The sequence below is a fragment of the Colletes gigas genome, unplaced genomic scaffold (assembly GCF_013123115.1).
Source record: "Colletes gigas isolate AHSC1104 unplaced genomic scaffold, ASM1312311v1 Colletes_gigas_Sc00018, whole genome shotgun sequence".
In the NCBI taxonomy this organism is placed as follows: Eukaryota; Metazoa; Arthropoda; class Insecta; order Hymenoptera; family Colletidae; genus Colletes; species Colletes gigas.
The window spans coordinates 5,026,887-5,050,436 of record NW_025106647.1 but is presented as its reverse complement, the minus strand read 5'-3'; the positions used below and the strand labels follow the sequence as shown (position 1 = coordinate 5,050,436).

The 23,550-nt window shown below is 40.8% G+C and overlaps 1 protein-coding gene across 2 annotated transcripts in view; it reads right to left on the bottom strand.

The window, feature by feature from the left end:
- Window positions 1-23,550, bottom strand: part of LOC122400411 (protein groucho-like) — a 162,840-nt gene that overhangs the window by 96,517 nt on the left and 42,773 nt on the right. For both annotated transcript variants that reach the window (XM_043401865.1, XM_043401864.1), the window contains exons 2-3: window positions 19,637-19,734; window positions 7,515-7,578 (exon numbers count right to left, since the gene is read on the bottom strand). In XM_043401865.1, the coding sequence (XP_043257800.1) occupies window positions 7,515-7,578; window positions 19,637-19,734 (162 nt within the window). The remainder of the gene's footprint in view (window positions 1-7,514; window positions 7,579-19,636; window positions 19,735-23,550) is intronic.

Sequence of the window (23,550 nt, the reverse complement as noted above, 5' to 3'; positions counted from 1 at the left end):
CGTAAAAGTTCACGAGCTCGACAATTACATGAAAGAGTCGTAAAAGCGTAATGCCCCGTGGCCGAGCTATATCATCGTATAACGACGTCGTAGGAGCGTCTCTCGGCAGGAACACGGGACGCGCCACCCATCGGAAGCGAATCCGCGAACAGAAATCGCGTTCGACTGGCCGATTTTCCACGCGGAAAAATCGCCGTCCGCTTCGAAACGCGAAAACCCCCGTTTATGTACTCCCGGGACATAAAGTACGCCCGGGCACTTGCTTGCGGTACGCGAACGCGAAAACATTTAAACCGACTGCGAAACGCGCCGAGCTGCACAATGAAGTTAATTCCCCGACAGAGATTTAGAATTTCGAAACGATCGATCTCTTTTCTCCCTCTTTCGATCCTCTCCGAGCCTTCTTTTTCTCTGTATTATTCTTTAACATAGTCTCGAACGATAACAGTATCAATTAAATAAATAGTTTCGTCGAACATTTCGCATCTGGGGTTTTTCTAACTTTACGGTGTTAAGAAACAACTTTTCCAATATTCTTAGAATTTCTACATATTGTTGACTAAAATACGCGTTGTTTGCATTTCGAAACATTAAAATCGTCCAAACCGTTCAGGAGTTATGACTTTTTAAACGTACGTATGAAATTTCAGGGAAACATGTCAATGCATGGTCAGACATTGTATTTTCGGTAGGGAATTTTTTTCACGAAAGTGCGTAGGATTTCGGAGGTACGTCCATTCACCAAAAATGATTACAATGGATCTCCGCAACTGAAAACAATTTTTTTAGAACGATTTGAAATTTTTTATTTTCGCCGAAAAATTTAGGCACTTTCTGAATTTTTTTCTCGAAAATGCGTAGGAATTCGGGGGTACGTCTATTCACCAAAAATGATTGTAATTAACCTCCGCAATCAAAAATAATTTTTTCAGAATGATTTGAAATTTTTTAATTTTGCTGAAAAATTTTCCGGTCGGTATGGAACTTTAAACGTTAATAACTTTTTAACGAAACCTCAATCAACAAATTGGTATTCTTGATTTTCGTCTTATTTTCGCCTCTAGAATCTCCCATTAAAAATTTTTCCCAGAGGTGGTCAAACACACCTGTATACGGATATTTGCAAAGCATTTGAGACACCGTCACTCGCAATATTTTAATAAACAAATTATCTTCCTTTGGTGTATAAATAAATAAATTTGCATCGACGACCAGACCAGATTTTCGATGACAGTGTAAAAATTAAATGCGTTCACTTTCCATAGAAACGAATGCTTCCGTGGACTCTAAACAATTGCGTTTACCTCTAATAAATGCGCGCATGTGCGGTTCTTTTCCAATTTCATGTAGGAACGCGCGACATTGTAATTGCAGATCGGTTCTTTGGAATATAGAGAGCCTCGTGTGTCGTTTCCGGGGTCAATACAGACGGGAAATGCAATTCAAGCGCGAACTGTAATTTCCTCCATGCATAGTCATGCGCATCTTGACCCGACGAAGGATACACAATCGGTACCGTGGTATTCGAAAAGGGGACAGAAGTGTGGCAACTTTCTACCAGAAACCTTCCACGGATAAAAAGTCACGACATGTGTTCCCGGTCTTCGTGCGACACGAACTAGAGCAAGTGGCCTCTCGCCGATTATGCTCGTTCACGACTTCTTAATCTTGAAACACGAGGGATCGTTAATCTACGATGTTCCGGCGAGACTTGCTACGACTTTGTCTTTTTCTCGCGCACATACGAGCGTGACCGGTGGTTACAATGATCGTTGCGTCTAAAAAAAAATGTTCAAATCGATTACGGTTTCCTCGATAAAAAATTCAACGAATATCAGTTGCTGTTGGAGCTGTCACGCAAGAATGCCCCGCTTAAGCAACGTATTTACGGGTCGAGTTTCTTTGCTTTTCTGGCCGCGGTGCCACCGAGAGAGTATCGATTCGATCCAGGTAGTTAATTAAGTTTACACGACCGAAGGAAGAGCGCGTCAACGGCAGACAAGCGGTTTCTTTTGTCGTTGGAAAGCCTCGAGAATCGTGGACGAGAGAAGAGCGGCAGAGGAAACGGCGTTTTTCTTCCGCGAGATGCAACGCCGCGATAATGAATCGGCTCGAGCGTTCAGAGCTGAATCATTCCAATTACGTTTGCGTGCGAATCGGCGTCGATTCATTAGGACGGCGTTTACGAGTCATTCGATACGTCAGAACCGAGAGCGGACGCGTATGTTCGACAAGCGTACCTGTTGCTACGCGGATCGAAGCCAATACAATAAATTCTTGTTGCGCCGATGATTAATCATGAGTGACAAAACGATGTAATACGACGCGCGGTTCGGGTAATAATAAATGACCGCGGCCAGGGAACGACGCAAATCCAGTTTCACGGGCGCGCGAGCGCATTTTTCTCGCGACTCATCGGTCCGCCGCTCACAAGAGAAACTCCACGCTTCCATCGATTTCTATGAAATTCTGCGATGGTAATTCTAGCTTATTCGTTAGTATTAGTTACGAGCCACGAGTACTCTGAACTCTATTGAGAATTTTTCTACTTTGAGCGGTGAAACAACAAAAATTCGAAGATAATTGCATGCATAATATTTAATTTTATATTAATTTGAACAAGATTCGCGTGTATTTTAATACCTTTAAATCGAAGATGATTGTGTATGCAATATTTAATTTGAGAATTATTTAAGGTGGTAACATCCACGCTGTCTCCGAGTACCAAAAATGGCCTGTTTCAGGGATCGTTCTTCTAGAATACGCAACACGGTTGGAGGTTCATGGAAAACGACAGATGGACGGATGCGAGGCCGGGTGCGTGCCGCTGTAAATTGAAATGCCACATGGGATATCGCGCGCGGATCGTGCGAGGAATCGGGGAGAAAAAAAATATGATCGCCTCGAGGAAGAAGAAGATCGATCAATCGTTCGAGGGACCGTCGACCGTACGCGCGTTCGTACACGGTCGTCGCGATCGCGCGATTAATCTTCGTGGTGCGTGAATCGACGGAAGTGCCACGTCCACGCAACCAGCCAGCGCGCATTTTATATGAAGTCATTTGCATCGAACGCGGCCACGAAGTGTGGCCTATAAATTACCGCGTGTCCACGATAACCGCAACGCAGGCGAAAGACAATAAACTTGGACGACGCGCAGGCTTCTGTTTGTCCTCTTTTTTTTTCTTTTTTTTTTTACAGCCATATTTATGATCGAATCTATATGGCTGTTTCGTAAGATGAATTTCAATTTCGACGATCGAATTCAGCGAATCGAGCGATAAAATAAGAATGCAATTTTTTGCATTGCTTTCGAACATCATCCTGTTAGGACATGTTCGCTATAAATGTTTTTACATTGAGATATTTAATGGTTTGCGTTCGAGTAAATTAAAAATAAAGCTTGTCGATCGCCAAAGATGCGTTCACGGTCAAAGGAACAGCCTCGAACGGATAATTGCATCCGATCCGATTATGGAACATATAACTCATATTTACATAGAACGCTTAAGATGTCATACAGATATATGATCTTGACGATTATTTGTGTATAATCTTATAACGTTCCCATGAATCATTTTAATCCATTCTCTGGGATACATCAGCGGAATCGACCATTTCTGGTAGCTCGTATAATAAAATAAAAACGTGACAAGTATTTATGAAAATTCTTTATTATTATTGAAAATATTCTCGTACTTAACGAACCACGCCGTGTACAGTGGTTATGACGCGGCACAGAATTCATAAGCCTGCATACGGATGGCTTTATATATCTTTCCAGAAGTTGTGTCAGACATTTTAAATTTCCTCGACTCGCGTACACGACCAAAGAAACCTGTGTCGTTAAAGAAACGTTACTTTCGGTTTACGACTTGGAACCGAATAAGCTTGTCAGTTTATGAGAAGTCATAAACACTCTCGTGACAGTTTTGTCATCGCGCTGGAAAGCTATTGGCCAACTAGCATACGCCTTTTAACTGCACGAACTCTTTGAAGATAAAGTAACCGAGCAGAAAATTGAGCAATACGAATTTGCGACCACATTTTCCATAACGCCTCTTCTTTGGAATATATTTCGACCGTTCGTTGAGCAAAATGTATGTTTTCTGTGCTAGAAATTTAATATACAGGATAAACAATTTCTTTTCCAGTCATTTGAAATTCACTAAATGGTAGCACGTTCAATCAATTTTTCCGAATGGGTGAATAAATATCTAAATTTTATATAGCTCTAAAAATGAATAATATTCCGCGTTCCAGATTCAAAATTATTTCATTAAATATTCAAAACGGTGTCAGCGTGCCAGCAAACGTTTATATTTCTAGTTATTAGTACACGGGAAAACCCAAAAAATATTATTCGAGAATACAAGAATTAACGTGTCGTTCTTCTGAAAGAAAATGAAGAATTTTCACCCTTTGATGGCTATTAGTGAAAAAGTAAATCGTAAACGTAGAATTAATTTTTTTATACGAGGTTTCCCATTCAAGGAAAACAATTTTCTCGATCGAGCGCAACTTGGCTGACGTGTCTGTCTATTACTCACTATTTCTACTTGCGTTCGTTCTTGTAAACATTGACGATGGCATTATCTGTTTTCCGTCAACGTTCCTCATTCCTAACTAACTAGAACCGATTAAAACAGATAACACCACGCTATAGGCAATGTTTACCAACACCGAGTTCAAGTCAATGACTAATGAACAATTAGCAAAGTAACAATCGATCGTATGCAATTTTCAGAATCGGAATCGATCGAACCAACTTCCGCAGATTTTAGGATATTAAGCATACGCCTAGAAAGTTTCAGCGGTCTCCAAAATACCGGAACGAAATTCCGTTTGTGCGTCGAACGATCCACGGGAAAATAGCCCGTAACGCTTTAGGCTACCCACCCTGTAGAACGTCCGATCGAAACCGCAAACAAGAATACAAAGCTCACACCGAATGAAAACAAACGATAAACGAGCTCCTCGCAATTGGCCAACTCCAAATCAACCATCCACGTCCCATTCAGCGCCGGATTGAAAGCATTTCTGAAACAGGGGTTCCCAATCCTGGACCACCTTTCTCCATGTTTTCCAGAAACGATTCTTCTTTTTTTTTTCTTGGCAACACGCAAGACCACGTTTCTAGTTGTATCTGAGAAAACTGACGGCGATTTCCCAGGGTCTAATCGTTCCTCATGGCGATAGCTTTTTTTTTCATACACCATTTTTTTTTACAAGAGATCCTAAGATTGGGAAACTCTAAGACCGTAAGATCGTCAATATTATCTAATTTGAAGTGTTCCATTATTTCGTGAGAAAGTGTGTCGCTAAATTTTCGTTCGTGTCGCGGTTTTCTGCATCGTCTTCGACGACCCGCGACCTTCTCCGTAGGAGTCGACTCCGTATATACAGCGCGGCGTTGTATCTTCTGCTAATGAAGACGCATACACCGGTGACGTTGCACCGCAATAATGAAGATCTACGGGCGAAAGTAAGCCGCGACATGGCTGCCAGGCGTATCCACAACACCTGCGTGCGCCAGCCGCGACCGACTGAAAAAGGAGATGGTAGCGCGACGACGAAGAAATACGCGAGAAGAACCCGCTCGGCGGGTCGGCTGAATGGCTGATGAGGCAGTGGAGGTCGGGTCGTCGGTTTTATTAAAAGATTGTCGCCTAGATCGACCGGTTCTCACGCGTCGTGCTTAACAAGATTTATGAATTCCTACTCGCCGGCGCGGCGGTGTTTTTAAATATGCAAGCCGGCTTCTTCGTCGCCTATCGATGGATTAAGAATTAATTAAACGCAAACACGAAGCTACTGTATTTAAATCAACCGGGCTGTTTAAGGAGCCCCTGATGCGCCGGCAGCCGGAAGAAGGTCAGTTCTCGATCGCTTCGGATGCCCATACGAGGAACGAACGTCGTGCGTTCGCGAGAAGTTGGCCAGCGACAGAAATGCGGCTCCGATTGGTGCTTCGTTCATCCCCACTCTGGTTTACAGTTTGGCGAGCCCAATTACGCATGCGTCGTACGACGAGAGTGGGAATGGGCGGAGCAAGCACTAGCCAACTTCTCGAGAATGCACAGTAGATGCATCAGATGTTGGCATTTGACTGACGGAAAAGAGTAATTTCCCCAATTGTGCTCATCGATTGAAATACACTGCTTGCTTATGGAACTAGCGATCGGTGTTATTTGAAAGTATTATTTTTGATTGTAACATAACGGTGTCAAAATCAGAATTTCTTGCGGGAGAGAACGAACGATCCCCCTTTTCCATGCGCCATTTCAACACGGTGGTGGTGTGTCAACATTTAGTACGTCCATAGTACTCGAACCCGCTCGATCAGTCGATCGCGTCGCGTTTTATCTGCTTTATTGATTGGAGCGAATTTTTATTTTCCATTCCCGGGCGACAGATGTTCGAAAGCAATTAGAAGCACAGATAAATCGTGACAAATATGGCAAACAAAATGATATCTTGTTTCCGTTCTATCGGATGGGAGGGAAACAGCATTTCCAAACAGAAATATCGCGTAGTTAGATATCAAAAGTTCTTTAACCGATAAACACCTTTATCGGTGTTTAACTTTTCAACGGGCCCGTAAGTGCAAATTTTACGACGGTTATTCATAATCATTTTTTTTTTATTTGAACAGCCAGTCCGGGCTTATCTTTTACTTTTATTCCTAGAACGAGCATTTCTTCGTCAAGAAAAATCGAAATAGTCAAACAGTTCCGTGGACGGTCACTGGAGCGAGCTTGCAATTTGTACAAAAATTTCAACGTTTACTGATAATGTAATTAACAATTGGAATCCCTTAGAACAAGAATAGAAGCTGTTGTAAAGGTTACCGCGTAATGAGATTGTAACGACGTCCTTAATAATCAAATGCTTTCTAAGGGTGAATTGTTTCGTACGAAGATTGTTTACAACCAATAACATTTCAAATTCCTACTTAACCAACGTTGGATACCAGTCGAGAGACCGATCAATTACGTGCAACTTGTACGGTACAAGCTTTTATCAGAAAGATCACTCGAGTTTTCAGGTCGCCACAATTATTTCAAACAGATCGCTTCAGATCGCAGTCAGATTTCAATAAACATCGTTAACCAAGAAACCCGCTTTCTTTCATTCGTTTCTAACTATGTAGTTTGCATCGTCTTAACGCGGCAGTATCCCATTTAATTGCGATGGAGATAGCGTAGCCGTGAAAGCACAGTTTTCCTCTCTGTGCACGACACATAATGCACTCTTTCATCACCGCGAATGGTCGTTGCGTTGGTTTCCTCGTATACGTTCGTATAAATTTTACTACCTACCACCCGTCCAAAACACCGGATATATCTTTAGATCTTCGAACGAAAATGTTCGATTCGCGTTGCTACCGACTCATGGCACAAATTCGGATTTATTATCCCGATAGAATACCGTGTCTTTCGAGAAACGAAACAACAGCGGATACGTAAGAGTCGCGCGATTTTTATCTCGATACATATTGGTTTCAGACTCACCATGACGTAGTGGCGCTGCATCTCCGTCTTCTCCTGGGCGAGTTTCTCCAGCTCCAACTTAATACTGTACAGAACAAGCAGGAAAACGCACATGTAAGCAAAAACATTAGTCAACGCAGGCGGCGTACAAAAGCTCTGGGGAGGGCCACGGGACGATTTTTATAAAACGATTACAAAACTTGAGACGCGTAACAAAATTGGCGGATGTTTGATTATTATTAAAATTAGTAATCGGTTTCGATCACTATGGTGTGTGGCTTCCTTCAGAATTACGAAACCGTAAATTTAAATATAGCGTGTATAGTTCGACAACTTGTATAGTACGGTCCCACCTAAAAACCTAACTTTATGATTTCTTAAACACTGTTGTTTTTAGGCTCTTCGTTCTGATTTCTGTCTGAGATCGAGACACCCGGAACGCGATCGCGTGTGAAACGGTTTGGTAACATCGTTAACGTCCGCGAACTATCGATATTTAACTCTTTCCGGCGGTTTCTTTTTTCTCTGTCTCTCGCGGGAACCAATTTTCCGCTCCAATCGTGTCCCTTGATCGAGGATATCGAGGGGCACGATGCAGCGCAGCCAAGCTATTAAAAACACACAATTAGTTGCAGCCGCAACAAACATCAATAATAGTTGTTACACGGTGAAAATCGTGTGTATAGACGCGTTTCCTCTTTTTGGCTGTCCGGTCTGTCTGTTTGTCTGTCTGTCCTGTGCTAGTCCGATCGGCGCCCAGGCACTGCTCTAAATGGCGTATCAAAACTGTCGGAAACGGTGCAATTGGCCGAATATTCTGCGAAATCGCAGAGAAGGAATTTATATCGTTTGACTGGACACGGTGGAACGCGAAAATCCGATGCGCCCGGTGACGCGTGTTTGCCAAGAATTACACGGGCCAATACCGACGTTCGTGGATCGAGCCGTTTCGAATAATAAAATAGCGCGGCTAATGGCAACGAATCGATCCGATCGAGGCGAAAAAATCCATCCCGACGCGCGTGCTACGAGGCAAGAAACGTACGTGGAACCTGAGATGGGATATCAGAATTTTCACTGGAATTTTCGCCGAAAATTAGCGCCTCGCGTGAAAACGTTCCCGGTTCGTAGGGAATATCGAAGCGTCGCTAATTGGAAGGAAACTGATGCGATTCAAAAAAATATCTACAGCAGAGAGAAAAAATAGTTTTTTTTTTACCAATATCTGGATTGGGTGCTCTTTTAGAGATCCGAATAAAAATTTCAAACATCTATTTTATACGATGGTACTTCGTCGAGCAACTTTGTTGAACGAATCAAATGTCTCTTCAAATCGTAAGACAATAATTCTAAAATATACGTGCTTGTTTATATATCCGCTATTTTAATAGCTTCGAATTGACCGGAATGTATACACACAGCGTGTATAACTAATAATCTAATGCGTATACCTAGTAATTTGGCCACCCACTGTACATATGAATATTGTGTGTTTCATGAATATTGCTCGTCGATCTCGAAATCGTCCAAATATCCTCGTAATTATGGTTGGTATAATTTTCGTCCTAAGAACCCCGTCGATAATTTGTTTCGTAACGATCGATTCTCAACGGCGGGCAATATTTTGTTCGAAAATGTCCACTCTAGGTCTAAATGAAATAACAAATTAAGAATATAAGTCACGCTGAGTACACCAATGACCAATGTCCCATTCCTGTTGAGCCTAACTGTACAAAATTCATAGAGTTTCATTTCTCGCGAGACTGTACTATACAGTCCCGCGTATGTTTCTTGTCGATCGTTATCGCTTTATCATCGAACTTTAATGCGGCGCGTTATTATTGCGCTCGACCGAAATAATAGGGCGTTATAAATGGAAAATTAATTCCCATTGATCCGACGACATAACAATTTCCCGCGAAACGACCGCGCGATCGACCGCGCACGAGACCACTTTTATGGCTGCAGTAATTTTTTATCGACAACAGGACCGCGTCATATTTTTGTTTACCATCGTGACAGCGAAATAGGCTCGGGGCCGTGGCGTTCCTGCAAAATTGCAACCCCCCTTCCGTTCCTATAATAAATATGTGCCCGTAATGGTTGAGCGCGCTGCGTACCACCGTATGCAAAACGGAACTCGCGTGTTGGTGCGCGCGCACCGATATCCGCGCTTTTGTACGCGCGTGTACACGTTTTCACCCGTGATTTTACGAATAGCATTTTACGAACGTCCAGAAACGACTCCAACGTCCAGATAATTCTTTCCGGTTTTTCCCTTGCGCTTATAATGCCAATTACGCGAGAATTATGTTTCGCAACCTTTTTTTTTCCTTCTTCCCGCGATGGTTTAATAGCTTTGGATCCGACGGCCTGTTCGCGATACGGCTGGTTCTTATCGCGGAAGGAAATCTAACGAGCTGTATCATGACACACAGGATGTTTAGAAATCCGTGTTGCAAATATTGCAGCCGTGCACCGCTCGTCGAAATCAAATAAGCGTCGCGAGATATTGATGCAACCGTCTTCGAATTCTAAAGACGAATTTTATTATTCCATGCAATGTATCAACGTACGCTTTCGTTATTCGTAGTAATAAAAATAATATTATTATTGTATGTATTACAAGGAAGTAAAAAAATAAGACGTCCATGAGTCTTCCCATGTTTGAACTCGTCTTTCTCAACTATTTTCAACGATAAACCGGTTATTAAAAAATATCATCCCTTCCCTGAAATGTCCTCTACCCGAATGTGTATTTCAAATAATTGGGAAAGCTTAGAGAACACGCAAGAGAAAAATAAAACTTGCGGGTTGCCTCATTCGCAGAGCCTAGAGTCTCCGGTATTAAAACTCGTCTTTTTGAATTGTTCTCAACAACGAACCGCTTAAAAAGAAAATATCGTCATACGGAACGAGTGTTTCAAACGAATGGACCAAGTAAGAAAGCACCTAGAAAAAATAGTTAACTTTCTCTCCTCGGAGCTTGACTTTGTTCATTATTCTCAACGAAGCGCTGCTTTAAAAAAATATCGCCCTATTCCGGCGATCTTACCCTAGAAAATGTTGTTTAAAAACAGAGCTACTCGGCAGAAGGTTTGAGAAAAATATAAAGTTACATGGCTTGCGCATTCAAAGTGGCCTGGAGCTTTTTTACTCGTTTCTACTCTTTTAAAACGCACGCGTTTAACGCGCCAGGGCACGAAGAATGGGATAATCTTGATTTAACACGGACATCCTACGAAATCCACATTTTCGCGCGACCGTCACGAGGGAGACGCCGGGAATCAACCGTGAATTGATATTTCATTCTGTAAACACCAAAGATTGAAATAACCCGGACCAGGAATGAGCTCGTTGAGCAAACGCGAGTTTAAATGGAATTTATTTCGATCGGTCGATACACGTCGTGTACGTTCATCGAGTCGTAGCAAATTTGTTACGCGATATGGAATTAATTTTAACGTCAATTAATAAATATTAATCGAAACTTGAATCGGTTCGTAATCCGGGAACAACGGACGAACGATATGTCGCGTGAAAAACAAAAGGAAAACATCCCTTCGCCAGTTTTCTGTGTGCTTTATTTCCTTCCAGGCTCGCCGTCGCGTAAATCTCCGACGTCCCTATTTTTTCCGCCGTCCAGTTTCTCGCACTCCGATTCGAGTCTGTATAAGGAGAACCAGAACGCAGCATTAATATCCGCCAGCCCTCGAGAACGCGGAGGCTTTGTTTGCCGTCGTCGTTAAATTAAAACGCGCGCGTTCGCGGTGCACGTGAGCGGAACTAACAGGAAAAACTGTAGCGTCCGAAGGCAACTGAAAAAAAAAAAAGACAAAATACGCGGCTAATTTGCGACAAAGAACGGAACGACGTTCCCACGGCGCGTCGAACGGAGAATAATCACGCGATAATCATCGTTGAGATAAAAACGCGCTTCCGTTTTCGGTGTCGTAACGCGCACAGGGCGCGAAGAAACGATAATACTTGTCGCGATCTTCGTTCTACGCGGCCGAATTTGCATCTGAATACCGTGCAATTATTGCGCGGATCAAAGTGTGGGTGAATCTAAATACATAAAAGTGAAAAATGTTCGGTCGTTCGCAAGTTTTCCAGGATTCGATTTCTTTAGAAACTGTTTATAATAGGGTGAATTGCCCTGGTATGAAATTCTTTCTTTTATACACATGTTTCACTTGCTTGCAGAACTTTTATAAAATGTTATGCTCTTTTGAGTGGTAACAGTCAAATTTAAAATATAAAAGCAGTTTATGAAATGTTTACTTTTTTTACTGGGGTCCTCATTTTCTATATTAGGGCTCGTAGTTTTCGTAAAATGCAATACTATATTTATATGTATATTAATGATAAGATCACCTTGCAAAACTCAAACACATGTTGCTTTGGAAATTGGGCTAGTTACAACAAATGACATTCGTAATCATTCATCGCCAATAGATGATGAAATCACAATTCTACAATATTGCGGTGTTCCAAATTAGTTGTACTATGAGTACAGTGGTGATTCTTAAAATGAACACCCGTGATTCGTAAGTGCAACGTTTTTATCCCACCCACTCGAGTGAATTAAATTTCGCTGCACGAAAGATGAACCAACTCCGGAGCGATGCTCATTTTAAGAATCGTTAAATTCAATTCAGCCTCCTGAATCGGCACCCACTACCGGATTTTTTCTACGGGCGCACAGTGTGTCCAGCAATGGACAAAAATCAAAAAACTAAAGTCTATGTTTTATAAATTCATATATCCCAAAATGTTAACAAAGGAACGTAGATTTTAACACTATCCATAACTTTTACTGAATTTACCAATTTGTTGTAGAAAATGATGCCAGAAATTTATTGCAATTTTCGGTGCATTTTCTTAAACATGTGCCATTTACCGAAAATTTGTGTTTTTAATTTGATTTTTGGAAGGTACTATTGTAGTACCTTCCAAACTGCTAAACAATCTTTTTACAATATTAACAATTGGTCCCAATTTTTTATGTTAAATGTTTATCAACTTTGAATTAAGTTTAAAAAAAAAATACCAAAAATACCAAAAAATACCTCCATGATTTTTTGCATATTAATTTAGGGCACATTAAACTTTAATTCAACGCCAATTTTAGCTGCCCGAATTTGCTCGAAACGGAGAAAATGATCAAAATCATTATTGCAATTACTGATACCTGCTCCGAATTAGAATCGGAATTAATCCAATAAAAATGTTCTTTTATTTATTTACAAGATAAGAAATTGTATCTGTATCTATTTTATATTTTAATTAAAAAGGAATAAAGGAAAAACATTAGGCAGATGCAAAGGTATGATTTCCTTCCCGAACACCCATATAGTCGAAACGATCGCTACGATATTTCAGACACTTCCTCTAAGCTAATCAAAAAACTTTTCGAACAAAAGTTACACAGCAATCGCTTGACAAGAAATTCCAATAGTAGAAATTAGCAAAACAATTTTTATGCAACAAAAAATCAAGGTCGATTCAATTTTTTTTTAACAAAAATGTATAATTTTTGTGCATCACTCGATGCATCTTTGTATTTTCTTTAAAAAAGTGTAAGAGGAGTTAGGTTGAAAATTGACTAGTTCAGAAGCTATGATTTTTGTTCTGAATTCCCATTTACGCGACACACTGTGGGTCGTCTAGACGCTCGTAGCCGTAAATAAAAGCTGATGCGCGAACAAGTCAGAAATTTTTGTACGCGAATAAAAATTGCACGATGCAATGGATTAATGCTTGTTCTCGAGCGGCGCTTTGCCCGTCGTTTTTTTCCTCGCTCGAACTTTTCCGCCGCTAAATGCGTCGAGTTCCTAATTATCAATCGCAGGGAACGGTCGGCGCAGCAATTTCCATTCGTTATCGTAATTGGACGGGAATCCGAAAGAAGGAGAGAACGCTAAGGCGATTAACTAATCTCGCAGTCGCATCGACCGTGCGAAATCGAGTGGCTCGCGCGCTAGCTGCAGCCGGGGCCCGGTCGATGGAAATTGATAGGCAATTATTGTTCCCCGTTCTGTTCTGGAATCGCGGAAGCGAAAGTCCAGGCCGTGTTTCGAACCGTGGCCGGTGCCTATCGCGGTGGCACGGAGCGTCGCCGCCATTGTGACGCGATCCGCCGTGATCGACAGCATCGCGTGTACGGGACAGTCGCGCGTAAAGTAGCCTCTGGTGCGTTGTCGATCGCGATCTCTAAAACCAGATATCGGTAACGAGACGCCTCTTTTTTTCTTCCTTTATTTTTATTTCGTCTCTCCTTCTCACTCGTCGAGCCGCCTTTAAAAGGATAGCTGAATTATTCAGTCAATCGTTAGCGGATTTCAGTGGCCGTGTATGGAGAGACGCAGAAATCGTTCGCCGGGCCGAGCGAACGCTCGGATCGCCGCTTCGCCACGATAAATTAGTACGATATTAACGATCCGTCGAGCGATAATTCAGGTTGCGCAAGCGATCGGAGCAGTCCATTAATTATTTCAGATTGACGCGCAGCAACGATTTACAAGGCGCTCTGCCCGACCACCTCTTCTCGTTCCACGGTGAACGTTTCCGAGACGTAAACACGCGGAAACGCGCACCTGTTCCACGTTTTGCGCAGCCGCGAAAATTCTACGCGACTCCGGGGCGCACTCAATTTGTAAGCGGCGAAATTTATGGCCCCCACCCCTCCTCCTCCCGCCCCCAACGTCGCCTTCCTACGACCGAGCTCGCGAGAGCATTTATCCGAGCGTGCCTCGTCTGATAATAAAACTAACACCGCTCTGCCACTTTCCGCATCATCGACCGTATAATACAGACATAAAATGAATTATTCCGCGGGACTACGGCCGCTCTGTTTGCGCGAAATACTCCGCCGTGCTTATGCAATCCTTCTTCCCGCGGAATTCTCGCGCCCCGCGATCCACGAGCAACGTGCCCGTAATCAAAACGGACGACGATAAATCGTGGAAAACCGTGAGCAATGCTTGCGTTCGCTTTACGATCTATCAAAACGGAATTGTCATCGTGAACCATTTCGAAAACACGCTCTTTACGTGCCGGAACACGATGATCGAGAGGCGGAAACACAACCTCGCAATGATCGCCTATTATTTATTCTGATTTATAATTAAATTATCTGTCGATAGCAATACTGTTTATCTCTACATTGTTATCGTTATATTTTCTCTTGTACGCTATTGTAATTGGGTGAAAAAGAAGTACTCTTTATAAGTAAAAGTGAAACTTTATTATATGGTTTGGAAGGACGTCTTTACTCTGTTAAAACTAAACAAATGAGGCGACGCTTAGATCCCATAAAGGAAAATCTGGCGTCCACTTAAAACGGAAAGAAACCAGTGCCCCTGCATCATGTTTATTTCCCTGGCCCTCGACGACAAAGACAGACCCAGGCCCCTAGGGTTATTTATTAATAATCCAACATACGCTAATGGATTTTTACGTGTATAATAAATAATACAGACTACACGAAGAAGATAGAAATTTTTAGACGACGGTCAACTCTTTAAATTAGATCTGTCAAGCTTGATGCAAAACTAAGTAAATTTAAAAATCCAGTAGATTCTGCTATTTCCCAGTATTTACACATTATTACGAAAGAAATTAGAAAAGATCACAATCCACGATGGTGTAGCTTTTCGACGAGTTCACGAATCGAATACAGTAGTGATTCTTAAAGTGAACACCGTGACTTGTAAGTTGAACGTTTCGAAAGACGACATTTAACCCTTTGCACTCGTATGTCACCACACAGTCGCCAACCTACACTTTATTATTATAGATATGTTTACATTAGTTTTCTTTTAGTTTCTGCTTAAATGTGTGTGTATATATATTTCTCCTTTTTTTCATGACTAATTGATTTTGTTCTTGAAATCACTGTTCAAGAGGGGGTGAGATGTAAATTAAATTTTGTATTTTCCTAATTTTTCTACTAAACCGACAAGTTAAATTGCAATATGTTCCCATAAAAATTTTTTCATTTTGATCGAATATAAAAAAAAATTCCGAATCGGTAGCCTTCTCAAATACAAGTACGAGTGCAATTTCGCTTCGATCTCGATGTTCATCTTAAGGGGCCTTTCTACCTTGTGGGATTAAAAAAATCGATATTTTTTTTTTTTGCATTTTCCTTTAGTATGTTGTCTCGAAAATATATCTACCAAATATTAAATTGAAATTTGAAAAACTAACGAAGTTATAACCTGCTGAAATGTACCGCGCGCAGGTATAACAACTGGACGTGAAACTTTAAAGCTGTTTTTCTCGAAACTACATTTTTCGGCACTGCGTGCGTGATAACTAAAAAACTATTCAAGATATCAACATCAAATTTATACAGGATCTTCAGAACTGGTCTCCCTATAGCATGAACTAGGATAATTGCGATATATGCAATACTTTTTCTTTTATTAACAAAAAAGCACCCAAATATATGAAAATATTCAGTATTTTTTCGTAAAATAGCTGCCATTTTGCCATTTTTTGTTTTTTTGAAAAGATCCTAGTTCATGCTATAACCACACTCATCTATATTAAGAATATCGTTGGTTTTAGGATTTCGAATGACTTGTTCGCAATATATCACGTACGCAGTCGGGTGCCGTTCGTAAAAACTGTTGTTTGATGATCAATAAAAACAGCGTAATCAATAGATATTATGCGTTGCAAAAATTCGTAAATATAGCTAAATATATAATAAATGTATCTACAAAATCCGGAATTAATCGCTCTTTAATAACCCGCAAAAAAAAATCACAAAGAAACACGTATTTTTCATGCCTACAAGGTAGAATGGCCCCTTAAAGGCGTGATTCCACTGAGGCAACATGTAGCATGCGGCAATGACGCATGCAACATGAAATCGACGTTATGTAGACACTTGACATGTGTATTTGCTACACATTCATTTGTTTCCTTTCCGAAATAAAGAAATGCGGGATTATTTGATATTGTTTTGTCGAATCGACAAGATTGAACATGTCGAGCAATGTCGTCAGTTAATGACAAGTAGCATACTACAGGTCGCATAGTGTTACCGAACGACATGTGGCATGTTACAAGTCGCATAGTGTTGCCTCAGTGGAATCATACCTTAAGAATCGCCAGATTAAGTCGACGACGGAAGCTCGATTCACGGTGCAACGAGTAGAGTTTATCTCCAGCTTTGGCCATCGCGTTGAAAAAGAATCCGTTAACTAGTCGTAATACGCGAATCGAACACGAACGGAAGTCGTTTTGCCAATAAATTCGAAACTTTTATCCGGCACGCGTGCAAAGTTCTAACGTGGTTCCACTTTCCATTGAAAAAGAGAGCCTTTTATCAGAAATACCGGCATGGCTGGTTCCCCGACCGTCAGATAACCCGAACAATCGACCAGCATAAAATTGTACCGCTTTCAAAAGTTACACGTCCAAGATACGAAACCTATCCCGACGCAATGCAAACAATGCGCCTGGCTACAAAGGGCTACACGCTCGTGCGCGCTATCAAACAGTTCCAGCGAAAAGCGTTACGATCATTAGTCACGACAGCGCGTTCCCGCGGCAAACAATTTAATTCCCGCCTACCGCGAGCAAAACCCTGACAGTTCGGGGGGAGAGGGGGGCGTGGCGAAGGAAAAACCAAGCAACTCCAACGAAAGAGTCGCCGTGCACGGTGTACGAAATCGTCCACTTTCTGGCTGTTCCCGTATAAAACGGCCAGTCCCGTCGAAATGTTGCACGCCGTGCACGTTCGTCTCGCACATATTTATGCATGTATGCACACAGCCCCGAGGGCTCTGGGTCTCTCTTTCTCTGTCCGTCGCACTGCTCCCCGTCCCTCCAGCGTGTCCCGTGTCGCAGCGACACGAAACAGCAATTTAAGTTTCCGTCGACGGTGGAAATCGTGCGGCACGTGACGTCGCGAATTAACACGTTAAAGGGCCAGGGGACATAAATTAACGTGTCGAGCCCGCCGATAGGGACAGTCGGACGAACGATGTAAACCGACGACGTACGAAGAAAGTTTTCTTATCGGGCTACTTTTCCCCGTCCATCGCGTGAGAGATCGTATCGCTCGATTACCGCCCCTCCTCTCGTATTCCCATACTTGTTACGTTTTTATGACGGTTATATATTTCCAACGGCTCGACGCCTCGGAACATAACCGCAGAAGCTCGTCGAAATTGCCGATTATTCGTTTCGTGTTTTTCGAGACTCGATAGCGAGAATCGGGACCGCCGAGGATAAAGCGTTTTATTCGATACGTCGCCATTTTTCTCTGTTGCGTTCGTTGGGCGATCGTTTCACGACTCGTGTAAAGACGGCACCGAACTACCGTGTATAGATCGTAAGTTGCCATCGAGTCAGAAATAAGAATTTCTGCTATTACCACGTCTCATTGGGCACTCCGGACAATACCTACTGATCCATATTTCTCAAAAACAATGCTGCTGAATATTTATTTGCTAAATAAATACGACAGAGTTTCGACCTGAGTATGTATTTAATTGATGTAGTTTTACAAAACGAAAATGCTGTTCTTAGCTTGACGGTTTTCTGCTAACTGAGCTTGGGGCTCGGGGGAAAAAAACGAGACGCTAATAGGGTGAAATAAACGAGTGTCCTCGTCAGTTAGTACTGACCTTTGCAAGGGAGGGGACTGTACCAATGGATACAAATTTTCATTAAAAATACATGCATGAAATGCTTATTCTCAACAAATGCACTACACAAACATTTTGTATCTCTTCTTTAGTGAATCTAGATCTGCTTCTACGTCACGGTGTGTCATTAAGAGGCAAAATAATGGCGGCTAGGTAGACGCTTTGTACAGTAACTTGCTACGTTTTAATCTCTCCACAGCTACGTTGCTATCAATATCAATTAATGACATTTCCTTTTCTCTAACTTTCACTGTGAAAAGGTACTAATAGTATAGTGTACCAGAACGTTGACCAACAGTAGACCGCTATAATTTAATTTTTAGAGAAAAAATGGACTCGGTGTTGTTTTTATCTGTATCCGAATGTTGCGCAACGGCGAAGGAAACGCTACGTTATAACCGCGGTGAAGAAAAGTTGCGGAATGGCTCGCGAAGAAGCTGAATGGCTCGCGGACGCGTAACACGCGTGCATAGAATTCGAACCGCGAGGCCTCCTCGTCCTCCGAGCTATGTGCATACTTGAGTGTGTATAGCTTCCGCTTGGACAAACAATTCTCTGCCTATATCTGTCGATTTGTCTGCTCGGTACGCCTACGCGCCTACACGACGTTTGCGCAAACGTTTCCTAGACAAGATCCCGCGTACATCTAGGCGTATCAACTGCAGTCGATTAATTAACAAAGAACAATATCCCCCTTGCTCGCAACGTTGCAAAAAAAAATATAAGAATGTAAACAACTACGTTCACAAGATAAGATAACCGGTCGAAGGCAAATGGAAAATAGAACAATAAACGTGGAATAATTACGTTTTATTGCGATATTCGAAGGCCTTTCTATTATTATTATTGTTCGATAACAAACATTCATTTTACATCTATGGTATAGTTCTCGCTAAACACGGCGATCGTGATTTATTTATATATTCTGAATACATACGTGTATAATTTATCCCGAAAGCGTGCGTTTTAATTACAGATCGCTATAAATATTCGGACTGGATTTCTTCAGAGTCGTTTAATATTCATATTTCTTCGACGTCAAAAAAAGCAATTTCCTCCGTTTTTCTTTCATTTCATTTGCGTCGGTTAACGTATCGTTTCTATTTATATTCTGTCGAGCAAACATCGTAACGCCGAACAGCGCAAGACGAATGTATTTACGTCGCAAATACAATGTTTCGCGTTTTTACCAGCGGTTAAACGCGAATAATTGCGAGCAGTACCGTGAATTTATAACGATTCGAAATTACTGAAAATTGAGTCAATGAAGACGGAATCAAACGTTGGTTTTCACTCCCGGCGATGATCGCGTGCACGTTCCTGAACGGACGACAACATTTTAACCAACGCGACAGTTATTAAATATAATTTTCCAACACGAATCGATCTCGAAGTTATTACACTCTTTCGAGTAATGAGAGTGCGCCTCGAGAGGGTGGGGTTGATTTATGGCTGTTGAAAATAGAGGTCTACCTGTGATACTGTGTCTGAAGAAAGTTGAAGTCCTCCTTGATACGATCGCACAGCTCGCCGATCGAGAATTTATATTGCTGGCCGGGCTGCGGCGGACCCTGAAACACAAAAATAAAACGATAAGGTCAGTTCGACCGGTCATCCAACAGTTTTTCGCTCGTCGGGACATGTTGCGCCATTCTCTCTCGCAAAAACAGTCCCCGTCGACGAGACCAAATTTTCACACGCGAAACTTCTTTGTCCCTCGATTCGTTCTCGAGATACGAACGCTATCATCCCATCTCGAGACAATCGACTTTATTCGCTTTATTTTTACGTTACGGAATACTGCAAGCAGCGAGAGTGTCGAATTAAACATTTTCAGGAGCAGTCAGAGGCCCCTTAGTATGGAATACTATTCCCAGCATTGTCCAAAATTTTTCCTACCAAATTTAAATCGCTTTTGATAAATGAAAATTGCATTACAGTTAATATCTTTTTATGGATGTGTCCTTCGTAGCAACCCATTAAAAGACGCTAAAAATTTTTTTTTTTTTAAATAAAACTTCGATCTTCTACCACGATATGTTCTCGAAATACGTTAGGTCGTTTAACGAGGTCGTGGGATTATCGATTATCGGCGAATTTACTGATGCAAGTCGACGCTGACATTTCGAAATGAGAATGTATCATAGCAATTGGAAACTGCAATTAAATGAAATTAATGGAGAGGATATTTAGAGTAACGTCTCCTCAAATAGGACAGAAGTGATTATTATAAAAACTTCGTTGTTAATACAACTAATAGCGCGTCGTAAATATGTGCCGTTGCAACAAACTGACGAGTTTCCTTTTACGACTTAAACGAGAAAATAAAGGAATAAACACATTTTGTTTGCCCATACGGTGCACAAATTCTTAATAAATTTACAAAGGAAAGCAGACGCTGACGCGTTTCAAGCAGGAGTAGAAAAAAAAAAACCGTCTAGAGGGTATAATTAGAAAAATTAATAAAAAGAGCGTTTAAAGCGGCTTGTACCGTGATAAAAGAAAAATTATTCCAAGAACAGAACTCGTTAGCGTAATGGGAATAACGCGCGGACGTTAACGAAATATGTAGTCGTACGTCATAATTATGTAAGCATAGTAAACTCGACGAAAAAATCGACTCGTCCGATGGGAGACGTTCCAGGAACGACAACCTCCGCACTCTCTATCTTCCCACTACCATCTCGAGCACTTACAGCCAGGCATTAGAAACATTTTACGACTTCATCGTTGTCAAACAACGTTGTCAGTTACATCATCAATTACATACTGCTTCAACTGCCTGTTGACATTAAAACTACCTCGTCGTACGCGACCTTTAAAAACGCAACTCATATCCGTAATCATCGTGTACGAACATTAATGTCGATCTACACTGCTACACGGTTACGAGTAATTTTTAATTCACCGTATTTTATGTATATTGGTAATGAAACTTTAATCCGGATACATTTTTCACGGTTGCAAATTTTTTTACGCTACCTGCGTCGTTCTAGTTATTTTTATCTTTACATATTTGTTTTGGTTCGAACGATGTAAATATTTCTAGATCCTAGGTTTGATCATTTAAGATGGAATCGAGTTTGAAAATTCATCGTGGGTGCAGCGGAGTACGATTTGGAATTCAGTAGAAGTAGAATCAGTGGGTCTGTGGACAGACAAACCAGTGCTCGTTCAATATACGCACGGGCTCGCGATGAATTTTCAGATTCAATTATCTCGGTACAAAATTTTATTTTCCATTTTCGATTTGTTCTTTTTTATGTTGAGAACACCTGTATAAAAATTATACTATGGAGGAACTTTAACTTCGTAACTGTTTGAACAACATATCGCAACAATTTTCACGATCTAGATGCTCTCGAAAGTAAAGCATCAAAAGATACTAAATTTTATTCTCTATTTTCGATTTGTTTTTTTTATGTTGTAAACCCATACGATAGAAAAACTTTAACTTACATAGATACAGTCAAAAATTTAGATTCTTCGTAACTGAAGAACATATCGCAACAATTATCATTATTCTCTATTTTCGATTTGTTCTTGTTAGAATACATTTCAGGATATTCAGCCGGAATCAGAAACAGTCTTATGAAGCTATACAGACTTGTATTTAAATATTACACTGTTTATTAATAAAAACGCACGCTTCTACATTTGATACAGAAAAGTATATATGAGCCGTTTATTTTGAAAGTAGCGTAAGTCCATTTTCCAAAAAAATCGAGTTAGCTACCTTAATAGTTACATTTTTACATGATCTTTTCATTCTGAAGCAACTTGTTACTAATATATTTAAAATCATTAAGATTTTGTAACACGAAAATTTGCTGGTTAATGAAGTGATGAAAAAGCTTATTTTGAATAAGCTAAATAAGCTAAATAAAAAATAAAATAAAATTTTATGGGATCCCAGCTTTTTTATTTTGTTGCATAGTATTATCAAAGTACCAGTTGAATTATCAATGTGAAATGAAAAAATACTGACGGTGAAAGAGTACATTGGTTTAAGATATGTTGGATGAAATTTTTGAGAAACGAACGACAACAAACGAGGATGCACTATTCAAAACATTGGATTTACTACCGTAACGAGGAAGACCGAAAAACTTTAATAATATCAAGTTGGCATCACTACACAAAACAACGAGATCACTCACAAACCTAAAATACAAGGACTTAATGGATTTATTACATTATATACCACCTGCATACCAAACTTGAGAAGATTGTATAATAATTAATGAAACAATATTAATTTTAATGTCAAAATTATTTAACAGAGAATAAAAGTTGAATATTTTTTTAATTTTATAACATAAAAGTGTATACATTTATTTTGATTTCAAGGGACTTTTCCCATGGACTTGTGCTTTCTTAAGAATTGAAAATGTCAATTCATTGATTTTGAAAGTGCCGAAAGTCTAATCATAGCCATCAAAAACATATTATTTCTTAGATAATGTTAATTATGCTAATTAGGATGATAAATTTGACACCCTTAGAAACCCAAAAACATTATTCTACTAACACATCACTCAATAAGTCTCCGGTCTAACTAAGAAAAACAAATTTTTTTTTAGGAATTCCACTTTATTCATCAACATACTCTCCTTCAAGAGTGATACATTCATTCCAACGCTCCTCTAACTTTTCGATGCCCTTTGTGTAAAACGATTTGTCTTTGCTCTCAAAATAAGCCTCAGTTTCGGCAATCACATCTTCATTTGAGCGAAATTTCTTTCCCTGGAGCATCTTTTTCATCTCTGCAAAAAGCCAGTAGTCGCTGGGGGCCAAATCAGGAGAATAAGGTGGGTGGGGAAGCAATTCAAAGCGTAATTCGTTCAATTTAACCATTGTTTTCATCGACTTGTGACACGGGGCATTGTCCTGGTGAAACAGCACTTTTTTCTTTTGCATGTGGGGCCGTTTTTTCTTAATTTCTGCACTCAATCGATCCAATAATGCCATGTAATATTCACTGTTGATAGTTTTGCCTTTCTGAAGATAGTCGATGAATAAAATTCCATGCGCGTCCCAAAATACGGATGCCATAATCTTGCCAGCCGACTTTTGAGTTTTTGGTCGCTTTGGACGACTTTCACCGGCTGCTGTCCACTCAGCTGACGATCTTTTTGATTCAGGCGTGTAATGGTGGATCCATGTTTCATCCATTGTCACATACCGACGCAAGAAATCCTTTTTATTTCGTTTGAACAGCTCCAAACAGCGCTCGGAATCGTTGACGCGTTGTTGTTTCTGGTCCGGTGTGAGCAAACGCGGCACCCACCTCGAAAGCAGCTTGCGCATGCCCAAATTTTCATGTAAAATTGTAAAGACACTACCTTCTGATATCTTCAAGGTGTCAGCTATCTCCCGCAACTTCA